Raw genomic sequence first — 19,752 nt, forward strand, 5'->3', positions numbered from 1 at the left:
GTCAGAGGAGATGATTTGGATTCTAAATGTATTTAATTCAAACTTCATCTGTAAATTTTGACTGTTTTATAAAACATCAGAAATCTAAGTCTAAAAAACCTCCTCTGTTACAAAACAGAATCTTGGCTGGGGATAAACTGGGCGTGGTACATGCCTGTATTCCTAGCACTCAGGTGGTAGAGACTAGGATCAGCAAGTTCAAGGTCGAGAGTGTTCCTGCTCTCTGACTGACCATGACCATCCCTAGTTAGTCCCCAAGATGCCTGTGGACTTGAGTGGGTGCTGGAAGATGCTGGGCAATGAGAATTTCAGAGAATACCTGTATGGGCTCCGAGTCAACGTGGCGCTCTAGGAAACTGCCAGTTTACCAAAGCCAGACAAAGAGATCATGCAGGAAGGCAACCATACACAGGGCACTTTTCAGAACTACATCGCTAACTTCCAGGTTGGGAAGGAGTTTGAGGAGGATCTGCAGGCACAGATGACTCCAGGTGCATGACCGTCTAGTGAGCTGGGATGGGAACAAGCTTCAGTGTGTCCAGAAAGCTGAGGAGGGGCATGACTGACCCCAGTGGATGGAGGAAATGAGGGCACAGGGGTGTGGGCAAGGATGTACACTGAGCAAACCGAGCAGGTAAACATTGGTCTTGAGGAAGAAGTGTGCCCTGGGGCCTGTGGTCAGGATCCCTCTTCTGCCAGCTTGGGGTGGGAACAATTAGCTGTCCCAGGCCTCTGCCAGCGGGGTCCGTCTCTTCACCTCATCTTAAATGAAGCTACCCCAATACAAGTGAAATGTCTAACAGTGAGTTCAAGGAGGTTCAAGGTTATCCTTGGCCACACACGGAATTCAGGAAGAGTAGCCGGCCTATGGCTAGGGCTACATAATAAGACCTGTCTCAAACAAAACAAGACAGACAAAAAGCAGAACCTGATGAGCAGACTCACTATAATATTAACATGTTGCTGAATTAATTCATTTTTGTACTTGCCATTTCTTTTTAATTAATTGAAGGTTTTCTGAGTATTGAAGGTTAAACTATTAAGAAATGTTTAAAAATCCAGATTGGACTCTATTATATTTCTTTATAAGTTTTAATAATATTTTATCAAGACAAAATACAAAGGAATAGTAGACTAGATGGAATATGCAGCTGGAAGGAATCAGCTCCTGCTTCTGCCGCTTTATGAAAGGTCTGTGCTGCTGATACATTTCTATGATTGCCACTGATTGATTTCTAGAATAAATCTACTTTTAAATTTAAAAATCTATTCTGATTGAATGTGAATTTACCTGCTGCTTTAGGAAAGAGCAGATATTTATAAGTAATACAATTATTTGGATATTTATTTGAAAGTCTTTCTAAAAAATATTTATTTACTTGTATCTTATGTGTTCTGGTGTTTTGCCTGCATGTGTGTCTGTGTGAGGGGTTTGGATTCCCTGACAGGAGTTGCAGACAGTTGTGAGCATCCAGCCATTCGTGTGAATAAAGATTTTATCGCCTTAAGGATATTCTGGAAACCTGTAGACAGCCCTGTCTCTTTGGCTCAGATGATTAACACTTGGTTTTTTGCTTCTGCAGAGGCCCGGCTGGAGTTCGGGCCCAGGCCTTGGACAGAAATGGAAATCTGGTAGATGACTTCGTGTTTGATGGAGGAGCCGGGGAGATTGGAGATCGTGTTCTTCACGTGAGAAACGCGCCTTCTCCCGCCGCCACCTCTTCCCTGGCTATCTCGAGGATGATTGCAGAGGAAGCGCAGCAAAGATTTAAGTTATGAACGGCGGAAGGAGCTGTGTTTGCATCCTGATCCCTACACGAGCAGCAAGGAGCTGCAGTTGTGTTTTTGAATTAAATTAAGAAGATTATTTTAAAACTACACTTTTTAGGCTAAAATAGCCATCGACTTATTAACAGGATATAGGAAATCTAATTTTTAAAAATTCAGGTCCATATTCTTAAGAACAAAGAAGCAAAGAGCGTCTGTACCTGTTCTGAAGCCTCAAGTTTGTTAGGGATTTACCCAACCCTACGTGATTTAGGAAGGACTTGGGAAGGGGGCACAAAACCTGGACTATTCCATAATCAGTGTTTGGCTTTATAATTAATTTTTTTCCTGGAAAAAATATGTCGAAGTGTATTGTAGGGTGTGACATTCTTTTAATCTGAAGAGTCTGGAAAGCTTATATTATTTAGTGAGTTTTTTAAATCTGGAAACTGAAAATGCTTGATTTTAAAATTATTTTAAAAAAGAATACATGAAGCCGGGCGGTGGTGGCGCACGCCTTTAATCCCAGCACTCGGGAGGCAGAGGCAGGCGGATCTCTGTGAGTTCGAGACCAGCCTGGTCTACAAGAGCTAGTTCCAGGACAGGCTCCAAAACCACAGAGAAACCCTGTCTCGAAAAACCAAAAAAAAAAAAAAAAAGAATACATGAAATTTTATGTTTCTAAGTAGCATAAACAAACCCACCCCTCAGTCTCTCTGTAAGTCTCTAATGTCTGGTGTGGCATCACTTGGTCTGCAGAGCAGTGTGCCTGTGTGCTTGTGGCCTATGCTACAGTTCCCTGTGGCCGAGAAGCGCAAGTCCCTGAAAGGACCGTGTTTTATAAGAGCATTTTAACTCCTGACACTGAGTGTAGCACTGTGTAATTTTAACCAGTTATTTATTCCACACTTCTGTCCTTTGGTCACACTGAGGGTCCCAGGATGTTGGCCAGGATTACTGATGGTTCATACCTACGTGGGTTTTCAGAATTCCTATAAACTTTGCGAGGACATTTCTCCATTTTTGGTTAATATCTAACTTGGAGGCATTCACTTTTGTAAGCCGCAAAAGTGCCTTATATTCTTCATATGTACTTCATGAACATGTAAGTTGGTGCCAAGCGCTGTACTGAATACTCCTGTGTGTGTGTGTGTGTGTGTAGTGCCATACTGTACTGTATTGTGCGTGTGCATGTGTGTCTTACAGTTCAGAACATTGGAAAATAGAAATGTAAGTGAAAAACTGGCAACTTGGCCGTGGAATCGGAGCCGGCCCTTAGGTGAGAGGCTTCATTCCATCTCTCACATGTATTCTCTCAGGGTTCATCTTTAATCTTCCTCGCCAACGCTGTGACGGGGGCCTGAGAAGGCTGCGTGTATTGATAGGAAAGCCTTTCCTTTTTTATTTCCTCCCCACTCTGGCCCTTGATGGTTACATTCATTAAGCTATCTCATCCATTAATCTGAAAGGATACTTACTATGATCTTCAGTTCAAGAGGCAGCACATCCCAGGTAGGTAGATGAGGCAGTTATGCAAGACATGGGATGGGCATATTGAAACATTTAGAAATCATTTATGGAGGCAACAAACCCTAATGGTTCTCCATAACAATAGGTTTCCTACAAGAAATGCCCCGCATGGAGTGCTTCTCTGTTCTAAGACTTCCAAGGGTATAACATTACGTGAAGATGATTTTCCTTTTAGATGTGGTGAGAGAAGTGTGCCGTGGTTCTCTTCTCCATCAGCTGTGAGAGCTTGTGCACACATGCTAAGCTGTGCACAACTAAAGTTACAAAAATAACTGTCATGATTGAAGCATCCTTATTCCATCTGGGTATGCATTTATGCTCCAAAATAACAGAGACAATTTTGGTGAAATATGTCAGTTATTCTGTTTGTAAAATATTTGATATTTATGTCAATAGGATTTTTTTGTTAAATACTGATGTATAAGAATTTTGTGTCTTTCTAAGAAAAGAATGTATATTAGATGTATATTAGTATTAAAATATTTTAATGATCTTTGCTGTTATGATCATGTTTTATATTAAAACATTTACTGAGGAGCTGGCGTGATGGCTTAGTGGTTGAAGGCACTGACTGCTCTTCCAGAGGACCCTGGTTCAATACCCAGCACCCACATGGTGGCTCACAACTGTCTGTAACTCATGCATGTGGGTCCACAGACATATACAGGCAATACACCAATGCACATAATAAACAAATAAGTAAATTTAAAAGCTACTTTAAGAAGTTAGTTGCCAAGCAGTGGTGGCCTTTAATCCCAGCACTAGGGAGGCAAAGGCAAACAGATCTCTGTGAATCTGAGGTTAGCCTGGTCTACAGAGCAAGTTCCAGACAGCCAAGGCTACACAGAAATACTGTCTCCTCAAAAAAAAAAAAAAGAAAGAAAAAAAGAAAAAAGAAAAGAAAAAAGTTTATTGAACTGAACTGGATATGGTTGTTACATAACACTTTCTTCCAAAGATTGTAACATTCCATCCTACAGGGAAGTTGCTTATACAATTGCTTATGCAACAAGGTAAACAAACAACTCAAAATGGCTTAAGGAAGTCCCTGAAACTGATCAGATTTGCTCAGCCCCACCCTGCCACCCTAAACAATAAAAGCAGTCCATCTCCAATGGAAGAAAGCTGAGCAGCAACAAAGACTCTCAGGTGAGCCCAGCTGCCTGGAAGAGTTACTGTTAAGACCAACTGAGTTACTTGAAAGAGACTTCAATCTGTCAAGCTGTGTTCAGGCTGTGGAGTATGATCCAGGTTCCCAATGCTGCCACCCCTGCTGGGGTAAACCTCAGTGATATAGCTGTCTTTTAGTCAATTCTGTGCTTGTAAGCAACTCCTCACTCATATTTCTGTAAGTGACCCCAATAAAACTAATTGGTTCACCAGGTTGGACTTGGTAGACTCTGAACTTTGGTCTGTGGTGGGTTCCCTGTCTGGAGTGAGAAGACGTATGTGTTGCATCTCCCCAGGAGAAATGCTATCACACAACAACCCTATACTAGGTAAACGGTCGTAACTGTAGATAAACCCTTAAAACCCCTCCTGAAGCTAGGTCCAATAGCGCATGCCTGTGATAGTGCTCAGGAGGCTGAGGGAGGAGGGTCACAAGTTCAAGGCTAGCCTGGGCTGTGTAGTTGGAGTCCTGCCTCAAGACTGTAACAAAAGTGCTTCTGTATTTGTGAATAAGATATAGAAATTTGTATAAGTGAAGCATCTTATATTTTAGCTTCAGGGTGCTTAGTTTGCGGGGAGCTCTCATGTATATTTTTAGTGTTTCGTGTTATGTAACTTAGCTCTTTTATCCACACATTTATGTGTGGATCAGAGTCCTTCCCTTGATCCTCTTGGTTTTGCATTGTTGGAGTGGTGCCATCGCTGCTGGCATAGTTCCACTTTTCCTGAGGCCTTCTGGAGATCTGCCCACTAGCCTATGGGATAACCTCAACTCTTAGAACTTTCTTCAAAAGACAGTGGTTTATTTTGCCCAACCCTGGCATGTGGAAGTCTGTCGGGCCTTCAGTGGAGGCTGTCCAACCCTAATGACTGCGACCGTGAGCTCGTCCTTCACGTGTGGACCAGGTCGTACAGTGTGTGAGCTCGTCCTGCATGTGTGATCCCCGTAGTATGGTGTGTGAGCTCGTCCTGCATGTGTGATCCCCGTGGTATGGTGTCTGAGCTTGTCCTGCATGTGTAAACCAGGTGGTACGGTGTGTGCACGTTTGAAGGCTGACTTTGGCCTCTGGGGTCCTTCTCTGGTCAGATGTTTCCTCATCTTTCTGAGTATATGTATTATCTGTATGTAAACATTTTGGAGGAGCAATTGTGAAATCAGTTATTGGATTTTTAATTTTTTTTACTGTGTATGCATGTGTAAGTTCTTATGCCATGCCGTGCACATGGTGGTTGTAGACCTCTGTGGGGTCGGGTTGTTCCTTCCGTTTTCACATAGTGTCAGGCTTGGCGAGCTCTTTCACGCAGGGAGCCATCTCATTAAACTCCTTTAGTTTTTCTAATATAGAAGGTGAAAGGGAAAGAAAAAAGATGCCTAGGAATGTTTTCAAATGGTTTGTACCCACTGAAAGGGTAAAGAATGGAAACAAAGACCCAAATGTCTGAAAGGAAAAACAATGCTGATACCAACAGGCTCTCCTTCCTGCCTTCAAGTCTGCAAAAGGTCTTATTCTCTTTGGTGAGTGTTACCTTCTACTATAAACAGGCTCTCACATCAAAGTCACATGAAGGTACTTTTTGTGGTGCTGGAGAGATGGCTCAAAGGTTAAGAGCCCCGACTACTCTCCAGAGGTCCCGAGTTCAATTCCCAGCAACCACATGGTTAATGAATAAAACTGCTTTTGGCCAATGGCTTAACAGAGTAAAGCCAGGCAGGAAATCCAAAGAGAGATGTAGAGAGAGAGTAGACAGAGTCAGGGAGATGCCATATAGCTGCTACAGGAGACAGATGCCTCCGCCAGAGCCCACCAAAACTTGGCTGGTAAAGCCGGGCGGTGGTGGCGCACGCCTTTAATCCCAGCACTCGGGAGGCAGAGGCAGGCGGATCTCTGTGAGTTCGAGACCAGCCTGGTCTACAGAGCTAGTTCCAGGACAGGCTCCAAAGCCACAGCGAAACCCTGTCTCGAAAAACCAAAAAAAAAAAAAAAAAAAAAAAAAAAAACTTGGCTGGTAGCCCGTGACGTCGTGGTGATGCACAGATTAATGGATTAGTTTAGGATATAAGAGCTAGCTAGCAATATGCTTAAGCTCTTGGCCAAACAGTACTGCAAATAATATAGTTTCTGAGTGATTATTTAGGGTTTGGACAGCTGGGAACCAATGAGCAGCCTCTGCCAATAGACAAAAGACGAGTTCCTGGACAGCCAGGGCTGTGTAGAGAAACCCTGTCTCCATAAAGCAAACAAATAAGAGTGCTTACTGCTCTTGCAGAGGACTCTGGTTTGGATCCCAGCACCCAGATAGTGGCTCACAACCATCCTTAACTCCATTTCCGAGAAATTCAAAGTCCTCTTGACCTCGGTGGGCACCAGGCTAGCATGTGGTACACATACATATTCGAAGAAAAAAATACTCATAGTACAATAAAAATAAATCTTTAAAATATATAACATTATTTGACTTGCTATCATTTATTACAATACCATATTCCTAGTATTCTGTAAAATGGTGTGTGTGTGACTATAATAACACTGCATGGATAACCTTGCCCCTGAGTGATTTCACATACAAGCAAGTATGTCTCTGGGACATATTTCTGGAATTTGCTAGGTCAATAGTTGTGTACCTTTGGAACTTTGATAGGTGTCACGTAGCTTGTCCTTGATGGGAAACAGTGAGCTCCTGTTTCCTCACGTCTTCGCCATCATTATCACTAAGCTGTCTGAGCTAACAGGAGGACAATGGCGACAGTATAAGTTTGTATTTCTCCCAATATGAATGAAATTTAGTATTGGTGTTTAAGAAATACGCATTTCCTTTTTCTGTGAGATAGCTTTTCCATTGTTTTGGTTGGTTTATTTTTTCCATCATTTTTTTTCCCTTGGGGCTTAATCCTACTAGTTCATAGGATCACATCTATAGATTAGGGAAATCAACTCAGAAAGTGAATTGCTATGATTGTGTTTTTTTTTCCTAGTTTATTATTATTGTCTTATAGTTGGGCTTGTGGGATTTTTTTCTAGGCATTAAGAAATAGATCCATCACTCTAGATTTTTGTGTCATATAAAAGTTTTTTTTTCTTTATTTGCTTTTAGGTCATAACCCCTTTTTGTACATGTGAATCTTTGACATATTGCGATTCTTTTTTGGCTGTGTAGAGTGTGAGATAGGGATTCACCCGTTTTTGTTGTTGTTTGCTTTTAAATGGCCACTTATCTAGTTGAGAAACTTTCCCGGTGTCATTCTTGGATCCTCCACATCACGTGGATCACATTTCTGTTTGCCAAGCCCAGAGATCACAGGGCAGATGCCTGCGGAGACTCGGCAGGTTACATAAAAGGGGGAAGAGTGCCAGAGAGGGAGGCTAGCCAACTGGAAATGGGTGGCACACTTGGGGAAAGAGGACAGTCTCTCTGCCGCCTGTTGGCTGCTTCTTCGCACAGATGCAGTAGGCCACGGCGTTGCCAGATCTTTGTGGAAAGACGCTGGAGATACACTTTTAAAAAGTAAGCTGTTGAAAATGGTAATAGCAGTTTAAAAATTTTAATACTGGTTTGGCAAAAAAAAAAAAAAAAGCATCTCCAGGTCAGATTTGGCCCAGAGGAACCTTCCAATATCCTTTGCCAAGAATAAAACTTCCTACCAAAGACTTTCCTATGAGAAAATATAATCGCAGTCTGATAATTTGACAGCCTCGTGTTTCATAGCTGGGGTCTGGGAACTGTAGGGAAAATTAAGGACGCTCTATAAAACAGAGTGTATTTAGTACATGGGAATGTGGACATGGCCATTTATTAGAAGACCTTTAAAATTTTTATTATTATTGTGCGTGCGTGTGCGCGCATGAGGTGGGGGCGGGGAGGGGAGCATGCCACATTTGAGATGTTGAGGAGTGGGTTCCAAGAATGGAACTTGGGTGTCAGTCAGCCTTGGGCAGCCCGTGCCTTTACCTCGATAGCCCAGAGGGCATTTTTGACACAGTGGATACTTAAATTAAAAAAAAAAATCTACCTTTCTTTGTGTAGACAAAATGGTGTGTGTTTGGGAGAACACTGCTCAGCTACGGATTCTGGAACTGAGATTATGGCATAAGCTATCTTTACAGTCCGTTCTTCCGTTCCCTTCCTCGCTGCTGGTGGCTGGGTGCTTGCTTGACTGTTTGCCTCTTGGGAGCAATTTGTTCAGCAACTTTGGTGGGATGAAATTTGGGCTAAGGAAAAAGTTTCCTGAGTTCATGCCTCTTCGACTTAGAAAGGCTTAGGGTCAGAGACTCTTTTAGGGCGCTAATTAGTATGGCTGTATCGCAGGATCTGGGTTCCATAGAACCTGAAGTGGAAAAGATTTGAAGGACCTGGTTAAGAAAAGGACTAGGTTTGGAAGTTTTATGAAGCTACCCTTTTTGATACACTTAGGTGAAATGCCTCGAACTGGCCCTGAAACCGCGCGCTAAAACGCCCTCCAGGACCCCACAACGTGATTTTATGAAACAGCTACCGTCTCCCAAGTATATAGAGGAGCCATGTAGAGCAAAAATTAAATATCCCAGCAGACAAATGTCCTTCTCTCCCCACATCCGTGTACCGCCTCCCAGTGCTGCAGTCACGGCTGCCCCAGAGCTGCACCGAATCAGGCTAGTCTGGCAGGACTCAGGTCGCGGAGTGTGTCTGGAACAGCCCCCACCCCGCCCGGCGGCGCACATTCCCAGGAGAGACCGGCTACCCTCCCGGCCCCCGGGCCCCGCACCCGGCGCCTCGGCCCGCTCCGCGGCGCGCATGCTCCGTGCCGGCCTTCTCCCTAGACTCGGGAGTGCGAGCGCCGGGCCGTGGGGCCGGGCCGCGGCTGCTGGGACCCCGGGTCTCGGCGACGGCTAGCGCCGTGCACGCCGGACACGCGCGCCCGCTCGGCCCCGAGGGCCCTGTGGAGGTGACTCGGGCGGGCCCGGCCGGGCGGCGTCGGCTGCGCGGAGGGCGGGGGGAGGCGATGAGGACACTGCGGGCCGCCGCTGTCCGCCCGCCGCGGCCGTAGCGGGAGTCGGGGCGGGGGCGAGGCCGCCGGGGCTCCGGGCTGCGCAGCCAGACAAAGGAGGAGGAGCCGTCCGGCCAGCCGCGGGGACAGCGGGGCGCTTCCTCGGGGCTGCGGGGCCGCCAAGCCTCGGTGAACGCCCGCCCGCCCGCCCGCCGGCGCCGCCCCCGAGCGCTCGGCCGGAGCGGCGGCCCGGGCGGGAGGCGGCGGCCCGGGCGCGGCGAGGCGAGGCGAGGCGGCCCGCGCCCTGCCTGTCAGGCCACCGCGCCGGCCTCCGATGCGGAGGCGCTGCGGCCGGGGCCATGCAGCAGGCGCCGCAGCCCTACGAGTTCTTCAGCGAAGAAAACAGCCCGAAATGGCGGGGACTGCTGGTCCCGGCCCTGCGGAAGGTCAGTGCTGGGGCCGAGGGAGGTGGCGCGCGCGGGCAGGCGGGCTGGGTGGGCCGGCCGCTCGCCCGCAGAACTTGTAACGGGGAGCACGGCTCGCCCGCACCGGGTCCCCGGGCCGAGCTTTCTCTAGCCGGGCGCCGGGTGCTCAGAATTGCCTGTTGCATCCCAAAGGACGTTTGCTCAACTTTTCTTTTCAATTTTTGGCCTGGTCCCGGAAGGAAGGTTTTGTTATGATCATAAAACTGGATTTCATGTTGCAGGCATTTCGTCAGGCAACTTCCGCCGTTGACCAATTTGTTGTCCTCAGGCTGGATTCGGGCAAGACAAAGTCCCGCTGGTTTTTTAGTTTCAAAAACAAATGCAGTTTCGCACCGAGGAACTTCTTTTAATTAAGTTCTTTGCAGTGGCGGGGAGGGAGGGTGTTCGCCTCGGGAGGTTTGCTTGCCAAGGTTGCCCGTTCGCTTGTGAGGTAGTGCTTTTCTTTTTTCTTTTTGGTAATATGGATGTGTGTTTCACATGTGTGAAGTGTCAGTGAGTCATAGTATTCGTTTTCCAGCTCTTGAGGTGAATCTAAAGCGCCTGTCCACTTACTGCAGAAGTCTTACCTGAATACAGGGACTGCCTCACAAAATTTGGTCACTTTCTTCACAGCTTTGAGAACTTGTAGTCACCTTTAAGGGACAGTCGGGGGCAGCTCAGGCAAATCAATCTTTTGAAGTTTGGTTGCATTGCTAGGATGCATTCCTTGTACTAGTTGGTGTCGGGTCTTTTCTGAAGTTAGATTACACAGTGTTTTCTGTTGCTGTCGTTAAGGTCTCTTTGTAAGTCAGACACATGGGCTCAGGGTTAGCAGTCTTGCCTCCTGAACAAGGGCAGCTCCTGAGACATTTGCCTTTTCTGCAAAATCATCAAGAATTAAAATAAAAAATAAAACAAGCTAACATTCTAGGCCAGCCGGAGGCTGAGCAAGGAAAGGGTGATGTCCAACAAAACAAGCTTGGTGGCTTTGAGCTTTCATTCTTGGAACCCACATAAAGGTGGTAGGGTAGAACTGGCTCCAAAAAGTTGTCCTGGCTTTCATGCAGGATTCCCATCTCTCTGTGTCTCTCTGTCTCTCTCTCGCACACACACACTTTAAAGTAATAATAAATTCTAATTAGTTAAAACTCCACACTTGAGGGAGCCTGTAAGATGGCTCAGGGAGTAAAAATACTCTTTTCGCAAGCCAGATTACCTGAGTTCATGCCCAAAAGTTGATTCCAAAAGTTGTTCTCTCTCTCTCTCTCTCTCTCTCTCTCTCTCTCTCTCTTTCAAGCACACACACACACCACCAGCAGCAGCAACAACAGCAACCACACTTGAACAATAACTCATCATGCATTTCTAGGAACGGAAAGACACTTTAATGGTAAAAACATTACCTTGTACTTTCAGAATTTTGAATTTTCCATTGACATAATTCTCAAGAGGAGGCGTTTATTGGTTTCCTTGGGGGTGCACACCAAGTCTTGTCAATTTAAAGAACTAGGTGGAAATGGAAAGCATGTTAGGTAGTGATAATGAACTCTGTCTTGAAATAAAAGCAAAGGGGGAAATACCTAGCTAGTCATTAGCCCTTCTGCCTCATAGAATGGCAGATGCTTTTATCACTAGACCCGTGTCGGCATGCGATGCAAGAATATACCCATTAGTACTTTTGACAGCAAAAGGTTGCTTAGACTCTATATAATCCTTGATGCACAAACACAAATTTAAAATTTCAGATTAGGTCAGAAACCAAACCAGAAGTAACACCCAGCCCTAGTCTTCTGCTTTGGTCCCACTACTGTGCAGTTATGTGTCCTGTTGGTTTCCCAGGTACTCTGTAGGCAATGTATTACTTCATAGTAATGGAAAGAAAACATCTATGAGAATTTGGTTTTCTCTGGTGAATGTTAAGAAAAGTTAATAGTGATTTGCTAAGCTAGCATTATGGGATTGAAGTACACACCCATTGAAAACATTTAATTTTTAGAAAAATTTTGTTGATACAGATTCATATTTTATATTGTTTAAAGTATTCTAACTTTATGTGGTCATTTAACATCCGTTGAACACAACTTGAAGTATTTGATACTATGCCAGATTCTAAGACTACAAAATGAATTTATTATTGTTATTATTTACTTTGGTTTTTGGAGACAGAGTTTCTTTGTGCAGCCCTGGCTGTCCTAGAACTCACACCGTAGACCAGGCTGACCTTGAACCCGGATCCACCCATCTCTGCCCCCTACACCCCCAGTGCTGGGATTAAAGGGGTCCACAACACCCAGCTCAAAGGTGAAGTTTTAGAAGTAAAGTTGTTCTCTAAAGGTATATAATATCTAGACCCAAAATTCTGTTTTGAAGGTTTGGGGTTATATAAATGAGAACTTTTGATCATTTTTCTGTAAGGAGTCTCTCTCTCTCTCTCTCTCTCTCTCTCTCTCTCTGTGTGTGGGGGGGGGGCTGGCTCAGTCAGATTAGTCTACTTGTACATTTTGGTGAAGTCACCAAATCATTTCAGAAAGGTGAAATCATGACTTTAATTCACAATGTAGATGAACATGTGTCAGTAATTTAAACTTATTTTTGAGAGAGGGGTGCACATAGCCCATGTTGCCCTCAAAATTGCCAGTAATGGAGGGTGACCTTGAACTTCTGATCCTCCTGCTCCACGACTGGGACAGATTTCAGGGCTTCCAGCATGGTTGGGTTGGCACTTTACCCATATATCCCCAGCCGTCAGTGTTTTTATTTAATGAAAGGTCTAGTAAGATGTCAAAGCCATTCCTATGACCATTTGGGTATTTATAGGATATTCACTGAAGGAATATTAAAACCATTGGGTTAGATATAAAATTAGTTAATACTCTAGTTAAGAACATAAAAGAGTAAGCTTTGGCTATCCTTTCCATTAGATAGAAATTATTTGCATTTTGACTAGCCAGAATTCTATAAATTCATCTGATAGACTTGCTAAATAAGCTAGTTAGTAGATAGTAATAAAAATTTAAGTACCACTCTGAAAAGTGTCTAGCATTGTTTTTGTTTTGCTTATTTTCAAGTTTTAAGTAATTTAAAGAAATGAATACTGAGTGTGCACATTTTTGTGCATATTTAGCAAAATTATCGGTGTCAACTTGAAATGAAAGGCTTGTTCATTTCTGCAGCGCTTACACTAAAATTGGAACAATGCATAAAATTAGTGAATTTAATGAAAGTTACTTTTAAGATGTAAAAACAAACACTGGGAGTGGTGGCACACACCTAGCACTCGGGAGTCAGAGGCAGGTGGATCTCTGTGAGTTCGAGGCCAGCCTGCTCTACAGAGCAAGTTTCAGGCCAACAAGAGCTACATAGTGAGACACTATTTCAAACAACAAACAAACAGTAAAAAAGAAGGGGGAGGAAGAAGTGGTGATGGTGGAGGCGGTGGTGGAGGCGGTGGCAGTAGTTAGGGACATGGCTCAGCAGTTAAGAGTGCTCACTGCTCTTGTAGAGGACTTGACTCATGTGGACCTGTGACTCCTGCTCCAGGAGATCTGATAGCCTCTTCTGGCCTCTACAGGCACCTGCACTCATGTGCACATCCCCACTTACACACACATATACATACTTTTTCTAAATGAGAAAAGTAAAACCAACTGGAGTACAGACGTTAGCATGACCCTTGTGCAAGGGTGACAGCAATTTTGTGATGTAGTCACTTGAAAGAATGATACGAAAATATAAAAATGCTGACTTAAAAAAAGCAACATTGGTGGAAGGAGAGAACCAACTCCTCCTGCAAGGTGTCCTCAGACCTCCATGGCACAAATACCCCCATATATATAAAAGTTTTAAAAATGAACAAAATTCCACAGTTTCTTTAATAAAAGCATCAAGTATTCATTTTACTGTGTAAAATACAGAGGTCGAAAAATGGATTTATAAGAAGTAATTTTGGAAGTAGAAATGAATTTTTGTTTGATTTTTATTTAAAAAGTTTTTGGTGCTGAGATTTAACCCTTGTGCATGCCCCCCCCCCATCTATCTATATATTTTCCACCAGTGATCAACACTCCCAGCCCTGTCTTTACCTTTAGAAAGGAAGCTTCACGTAGGTCATTAAAAGCACACAGTTATAAGCGGACAAAATGACTACTAATGGATGATATATGGATTGTTAACATTGCTGCTAAATTATGTATTATCCCTAAAAGAGCCAGGAACTTTATAAATGCCTTTGCCAGACTCTCTAAGAACAGCGAAGCTATCATATTACTTGAGGGCAATAGAAGAACATGGTCCACTTGTAAATGCAGTTTATCACCTTTGTGTTTAAATGCTCTTGACACTTTGTGCATGTGGCTATTTGGTAGTTGGTGAGATAAATTAGCACCTTTTATATAGAAAATTTGCCTTAAGATCACTTAATCAAGGTTTTGAGTCTCTTACATTTCTTTTGATTAGTACGTTTCTGTATGATTTTATCAGGCTAGCCATGGAAAAGAAAATGTCTATTGTCTTATCATCTGTAGTTTCCAATATAAGAGGGAGATAGAATTGGTTGAATTCCTGGGTCTAAGTTGATTTGGGTTAACTATTGACCTTCCCACTCTGTGTCAGTTTGATCTTAATGATGTGAGAAAATGTCTGAGTTAATTAATAGTGTGTGGTAAAATAGTATGTGGTAAGGTAAAGGAGGTTAGGAAATGCATTTGTGGCTCTTAGAGTCTAACGTTTTGCTTCCTGCTGCTGCTTCTTGGAGTTCATTTTTAGAAGACTACACCAGATCTTTTCTCTCCAGAAAACCTATAGGGTGTCTTGAGAAAGTAGAGTTGGTGTCACTGATGTATATCAGTCCAGGAACTATCTTTGAGGAAGCTAAATTCTGGAGATTATAGGCAACTATATTCCTGAGTGCCTTCTATGTGTCAGGTGATAGTTTTGATATTGAGTCTTGCTGTCATAAAGCTTACTTTCTAAGTGGCTGTGGTAAGGACATCTGAGAGAGATGGATTAGCAAGCAGTTATCTGAAAGCATATGAATTAAAATACAGTGGAAGAAAAGATTTGCAGCAAAGGGAAGGGTAGTTAGTGGCTTGTCTTCTGAACCAGGAGAGTAAGATTATATGTAGATCCAGTTAAGGTTTTCACCAGAGAGTAGGAAGTCCTGAAGGGTTTTCATTCTTGTAGCAAAGTAATTAGATTAACCTGGCCATAACTGGGCTTTGGAAGGATTACACCTCCAGGTGAAATCCAGAAACTAGAGCCACAGGAGGTGTGAGGTAATGAAAGGGGCAAGTAAGCACGTGACTGTAGCCCCAGCAGCTCCAGAGCCACAGCCTCCACGGAGGCGTCCTGCTCAGGTCATCCCACCACAGCCCTGTTGAAGCCCCTGAAAGGGCTGAAGGAGAAGAACAAAGAGCCCCTCGTCGCTCTTCGTCAAGGCTGGCAGTGATGGAGAAAGCATAGGAAACGGCCCCTTTCACAGAGGCTCTTCATGATTCTTTGGCCCAAAGGAGTTGTGTTTAATGTCACAACCATTGACCTAAAAAGAAGCCCGTGCACCTGCAAAACTTGACTCCAGGGACCCACCCACCATAACAACTTTTAACAACGAAATCAAGATGGATGTAAATAAGATTGAGGAATTTCTTGAAGAAGTTTTATCAGCCCCCCCCCACACTCCACCCCACCAGGTACTTAAATCTTTCACCAAAACCCTCAGTGTCAAACCCTGCTGAAATGGACATCTTTGCCAAATTCTCTGCTTACAACAAGAACTCAAGGAGAGGCTAATGGAACACTGGAGAGGGGGCTGTGGACATTGGCGTAGAAGACTTCAAGCTTCCCTCATGTCCATTTCTGACGTTAGTGGATGTCAACACATTGTCAAGGTGGTGGCCAGCAAGTACCACATTTCTACAGGAATGAATACCCAAAGAATGCCTGTGGTGGCGATGAGTTCACCAACACCTGCCCACTGATAAGGCGGTGGCAATTGCCTACAGCCATGTCACAAAAAAGACTTACAAAGTAAAGAGAGAGGCCACCCCATCCCCTAAGAATATGCTGTCCTAACAGACTCTTTTAAAATATTTATTTATTATGTATACAATGTTCTGCCTGCATGTGTCCTTGCAGGCCAGAAGTTGGCACCAGATTTTATTACAGGTGGTTTTGAGCCACCATGTGGTTGCCGGGAATTGAACTCAGGACCTTTGGAAGAACAACCAGTGCTCTTAACCGCTGAGCCATCTGTCTAGCCCCCCTAACAGACTCTTCTGCCTCCTCTAAGGAACATGCACTTGCTCAAGACTTGGGTTAAGAACAGACAAAGTATAGTAGTCATCTACTATACTGAGATCTACTATACTATATCTGAGATCTTCTACCTGGCCCACCAGCTCTGCCCATCTCCTCTCCTCCACTAGCTGCTCACCTGAGAGGCAGTTTGCTGTCACTCTGGAGCCCCGACTGTCACAGCCATTCACTGTGTGTAGATGGCAGTACTTGAGGGACAGTGTTCAACCATTAGAATAGCTGCCATGACCTCAGTCCACCCCACACTGGTATATAATGCCTGGTTCAAGGCATATTTATGTATTGGAGGAGAGTTGTAATACTGGGTGAGGAAGTTGGAAGGCTTGCTACTGTGTTGGATATACTGTTTCAGTGTATTCTGTCCTGGAGTGTCCTGAAGGGAGTTGCCTTCTGTAGAGACTTGGTGGTGTTTGGTAGATACTTAACTTTGCCTAGAACACATATCCTTCCTATAAATTGTAACATTTGATACTTAACTTTGTCTAAAACATGTATCCTTCCTATAAATTGTAACATCTGATACTATGTAGACACTGAAAGACAGAAGGCTGGAAAGTCATTCTTCAATTTACAGGAGATGGGTGTATGAGTTTCCCCCAGGGCCTTTCATACATTTGCAACAGTGTTGCTGCCTTCACCTAACAGACTTCTTCTCTCTTTCCTTGCCCCCTCTTTTTTTTCTATTTTTCCTATGGCATTTGGGATGGAACTCCAGGCTTTGTTTGTGCAAGTCGGACAAGCTCTCTGTCCCTGAGCTGCACCACGATCCACTTCTGTCAGGTGAAGCTCTTTTGCGGGGAGGGGTTAGCCATATATCTTCCTGTCTTTGAGCAATGCTATATATGCTGATGCTCAGCTGTAGCAGTCCATTGTCTTGTCTGTAAAATCTCCTACAGAAATTAACCCTGGTGGTGCGTGGTGCAGCATGACCTTATTAAAATATCAAGTATACTTTAAAAAAGAAGAAATTTAGAAACTAATAGAGATCCTATGATTTAATTTTTTTTTTAAATTTTTAACTTGAAGCCTGTTCTGGATTTTCTAAAGCCACTGACTATAACAATAGACTCCACGGGAATCATTTGGAATTATTCCAAAGTAATAATGACCCAAACTGACTGGATGAGCATTAGGAATGCATTTTAACTTGGTGCATTTAGTTCCCTGTCAGCCATGATTTAGTAACCTTTTTCTGTTATCAGTTTAATTTTAGTATGGTATATTTGGGGCAATAATATTCCATTAAAATGTTTTATGCTGAGTATCTAAAACATTACCTGTGTTACCACTTGACATAAATCAAATATATGTCTATTACATTAATTATGGCCCTTCTTTCAAGGGAACAGAAGTTTGATTATATCCTATGTTAGACTGCATATTTGACTAAGGGAGGAATTTTAATGGAACTAATGGATTTAGTATTTTTTTCATGTATTCATGTTAAAAATTAACAACCAAAAATTCTTTCCATAAAAATATGTGGTAAAAAGCAGAAAGCTTTTTGAAATGTATGAAGTGTTATATATTTAAAATTCACAGCTTAATGCTTAGAGATGCAGTAACAAAGTGAAAATAACATTAAGGCAGTTCCAGCTGGTCCATGTCTTCTTTGTCCTCCCTCCCTCTCTTCCTCCTCTCTCATTCTCAACAGTCTGCTATGTATTCCTGGGCCCATATAGAAGCCTTTAGTTTCTTTTATTAAATCACTCCTAACAAAACACTTCGTAGTTCTTTTTTAATAGAACCGTTAGCAGTATTTGGCAGTTGATCTCTTTCGCCTTATAAATCATTTCAAACAAACAAACAAATCACTTCCAAAACTTTGAACCCTCCTGGTGTGTTTTCTCTGTCTCTTCCTCTTTCTATCTCCGCCTCTCTATAGGTCTTCCGTATTGATAGCCTACCTTCTTAACCACATCGTTTTGACCTCCGCAGAGTTGAAGACACTATTTCTTTCTCCTCTCTTGGAGGTCCCGCTCAGCCGCAGTGCCTCATAGATCATCTACATTTGCTGATTCCCAAACTACTTTGGTTTCTTCTGGTTTCATAATTTCCTTGTCATCGCTCTCCTCCCATTTTCCTTCTCCTACCTCCCTTTTCCTCTTTGTATTTCAGCTCAAACTGAAGTCTTTGTACAAGCTAATGTATCCTAACCCTAGCCCTACATTAAGGTGGTCTTTTTGTTTTGTTTTGTTTTTTGCTTTAAGTCCCTCTCCTAAACATCAAACTTCAAATTCTTCTGTGATATTTCCACACAGATTCTGTCCCTGAAGACCTTCTTCCTTCATGTAACAGTTCCAGGTCAATAAATGGATGCTCCATTATTCTAGCCACTCAAACGAAAACTCTTGAGTTATTTTTGAATTCTCTTTTCATACCACACAACTTATGTTAGCAAGCCCTTTTAGCACTATTTCAGACTGTAACTGTTTCCAGCTATCAATTCATACTTACCCTCTTCTGCCTGGAGCCAAGTCGCAGCTCCTGTGTCTTGGAGTATTGATGTAGCTCCTTGATGGCGCTTTCCTACTCTTAGCCCACTCCGTCTTGACTTTCTCAGTACTATAGAGACAAGATCATGGCATTCTTGCTTAAAACTACCATTGCTTCTCAAGAATAAAAGTCCTCGTCACAAGCACTATAGCTCTGTAGTCTGATTCTGTGCCCACACCCCCATTGTCTTGTTCCTATAACATATAGACATATAGGATGTGTTCTCAAGATTTTTGTAATAGCTGTGTCTATTTTTTAAAATTATTGTATAAATATGGGTATTTTGTTTGTATGTATGTGTAGACACCATGTGTGCAGTGCTCATGGAAGCCAGAAGAGGACATTGTATCCCATGGGATTGGAGTTACAGACATTGTGAGCCACCAGGTGGATGCTGAGAATTGAACTGGGTCCTCTGGAAGAGCAGCCAGCGCTCTAACCTTGGAACCATTGCAGCCCCTTATCTTTTTCGGTGGACACCTTTTCCTCAGACAGTTGCATGACTTACCTTTTGAATTTTTATAGTCAGATATCATTTTTGACATCATTTTTTTAAATTTATTTATTTATTAAAGATTTCTGTCTCTTCCCCGCCACCGCCTCCCATTTCCCTCCCCCTCCCCCAATCAAGTTCCCCTCCCTCCTCAGCCTGAAGAGCAATCAGGGTTCTCTGCCCTGTGGGAAGTCCAAGGCACCCCACCTCCATCCAGGTCTAGTAAGGTGAGCATCCAAACTGCCTAGGCTCCTACAAAGCCAGTACGTGCAGTAGGATCAGAAACCGATTGCCATTGTTCTTGAGTTCTCAGTAGTCCTCATTGTCTGCTATGTTCAGCAAGTCCGGTTTTATCCCAGGCTTTTTCAGACCCAGGCCAGCTGGCCTTGGTGAGTTCCCAATAGAACATCCCCATTGTCTCCGTGTGTGGGTGTACCCCTTGCAGTCCTGAGTTCCTTGCTCGTGCTCTCTCTCCTTCTGCTCCTGATTTGGACCTTGAGATTTCTGTCCGGTGCTCCAATGTGGGTCTCTGTCTCTGTCTCCTTTCATCGCCTGAT

General features: G+C 43.6%; 2 protein-coding genes across 5 annotated transcripts in view; both read left to right on the forward strand.

Annotated features, from left to right (window-relative positions):
• The window catches only part of L2hgdh (L-2-hydroxyglutarate dehydrogenase), a 28,821-nt gene extending 25,027 nt beyond the window's left edge, over positions 1-3,794 (forward strand). Inside the window, exon 10 of the mRNA XM_041658380.1 lies at positions 1,584-3,794. Within this exon, the coding sequence (XP_041514314.1) occupies positions 1,584-1,779 (196 nt within the window). The 3' untranslated portion in view covers positions 1,780-3,794. The remainder of the gene's footprint in view (positions 1-1,583) is intronic.
• A 5,695-nt stretch (positions 3,795-9,489) lies between these two features.
• Positions 9,490-19,752, forward strand: part of Sos2 (SOS Ras/Rho guanine nucleotide exchange factor 2) — a 101,630-nt gene continuing 91,367 nt past the window's right edge. For all 4 annotated transcript variants that reach the window (XM_041658369.1, XM_041658371.1, XM_041658370.1 and 1 more), the window contains exon 1: positions 9,490-9,876. In XM_041658369.1, coding sequence (XP_041514303.1) covers positions 9,790-9,876 — 87 coding nt within the window. In that variant the 5' untranslated portion in view covers positions 9,490-9,789. The remainder of the gene's footprint in view (positions 9,877-19,752) is intronic.

The sequence above is a fragment of the Microtus oregoni genome, unplaced genomic scaffold (genome assembly GCF_018167655.1).
Source record: "Microtus oregoni isolate MIOR12 unplaced genomic scaffold, Mior012 000009F_ref0000495, whole genome shotgun sequence".
NCBI lineage: Eukaryota > Metazoa > Chordata > Mammalia > Rodentia > Cricetidae > Microtus > Microtus oregoni.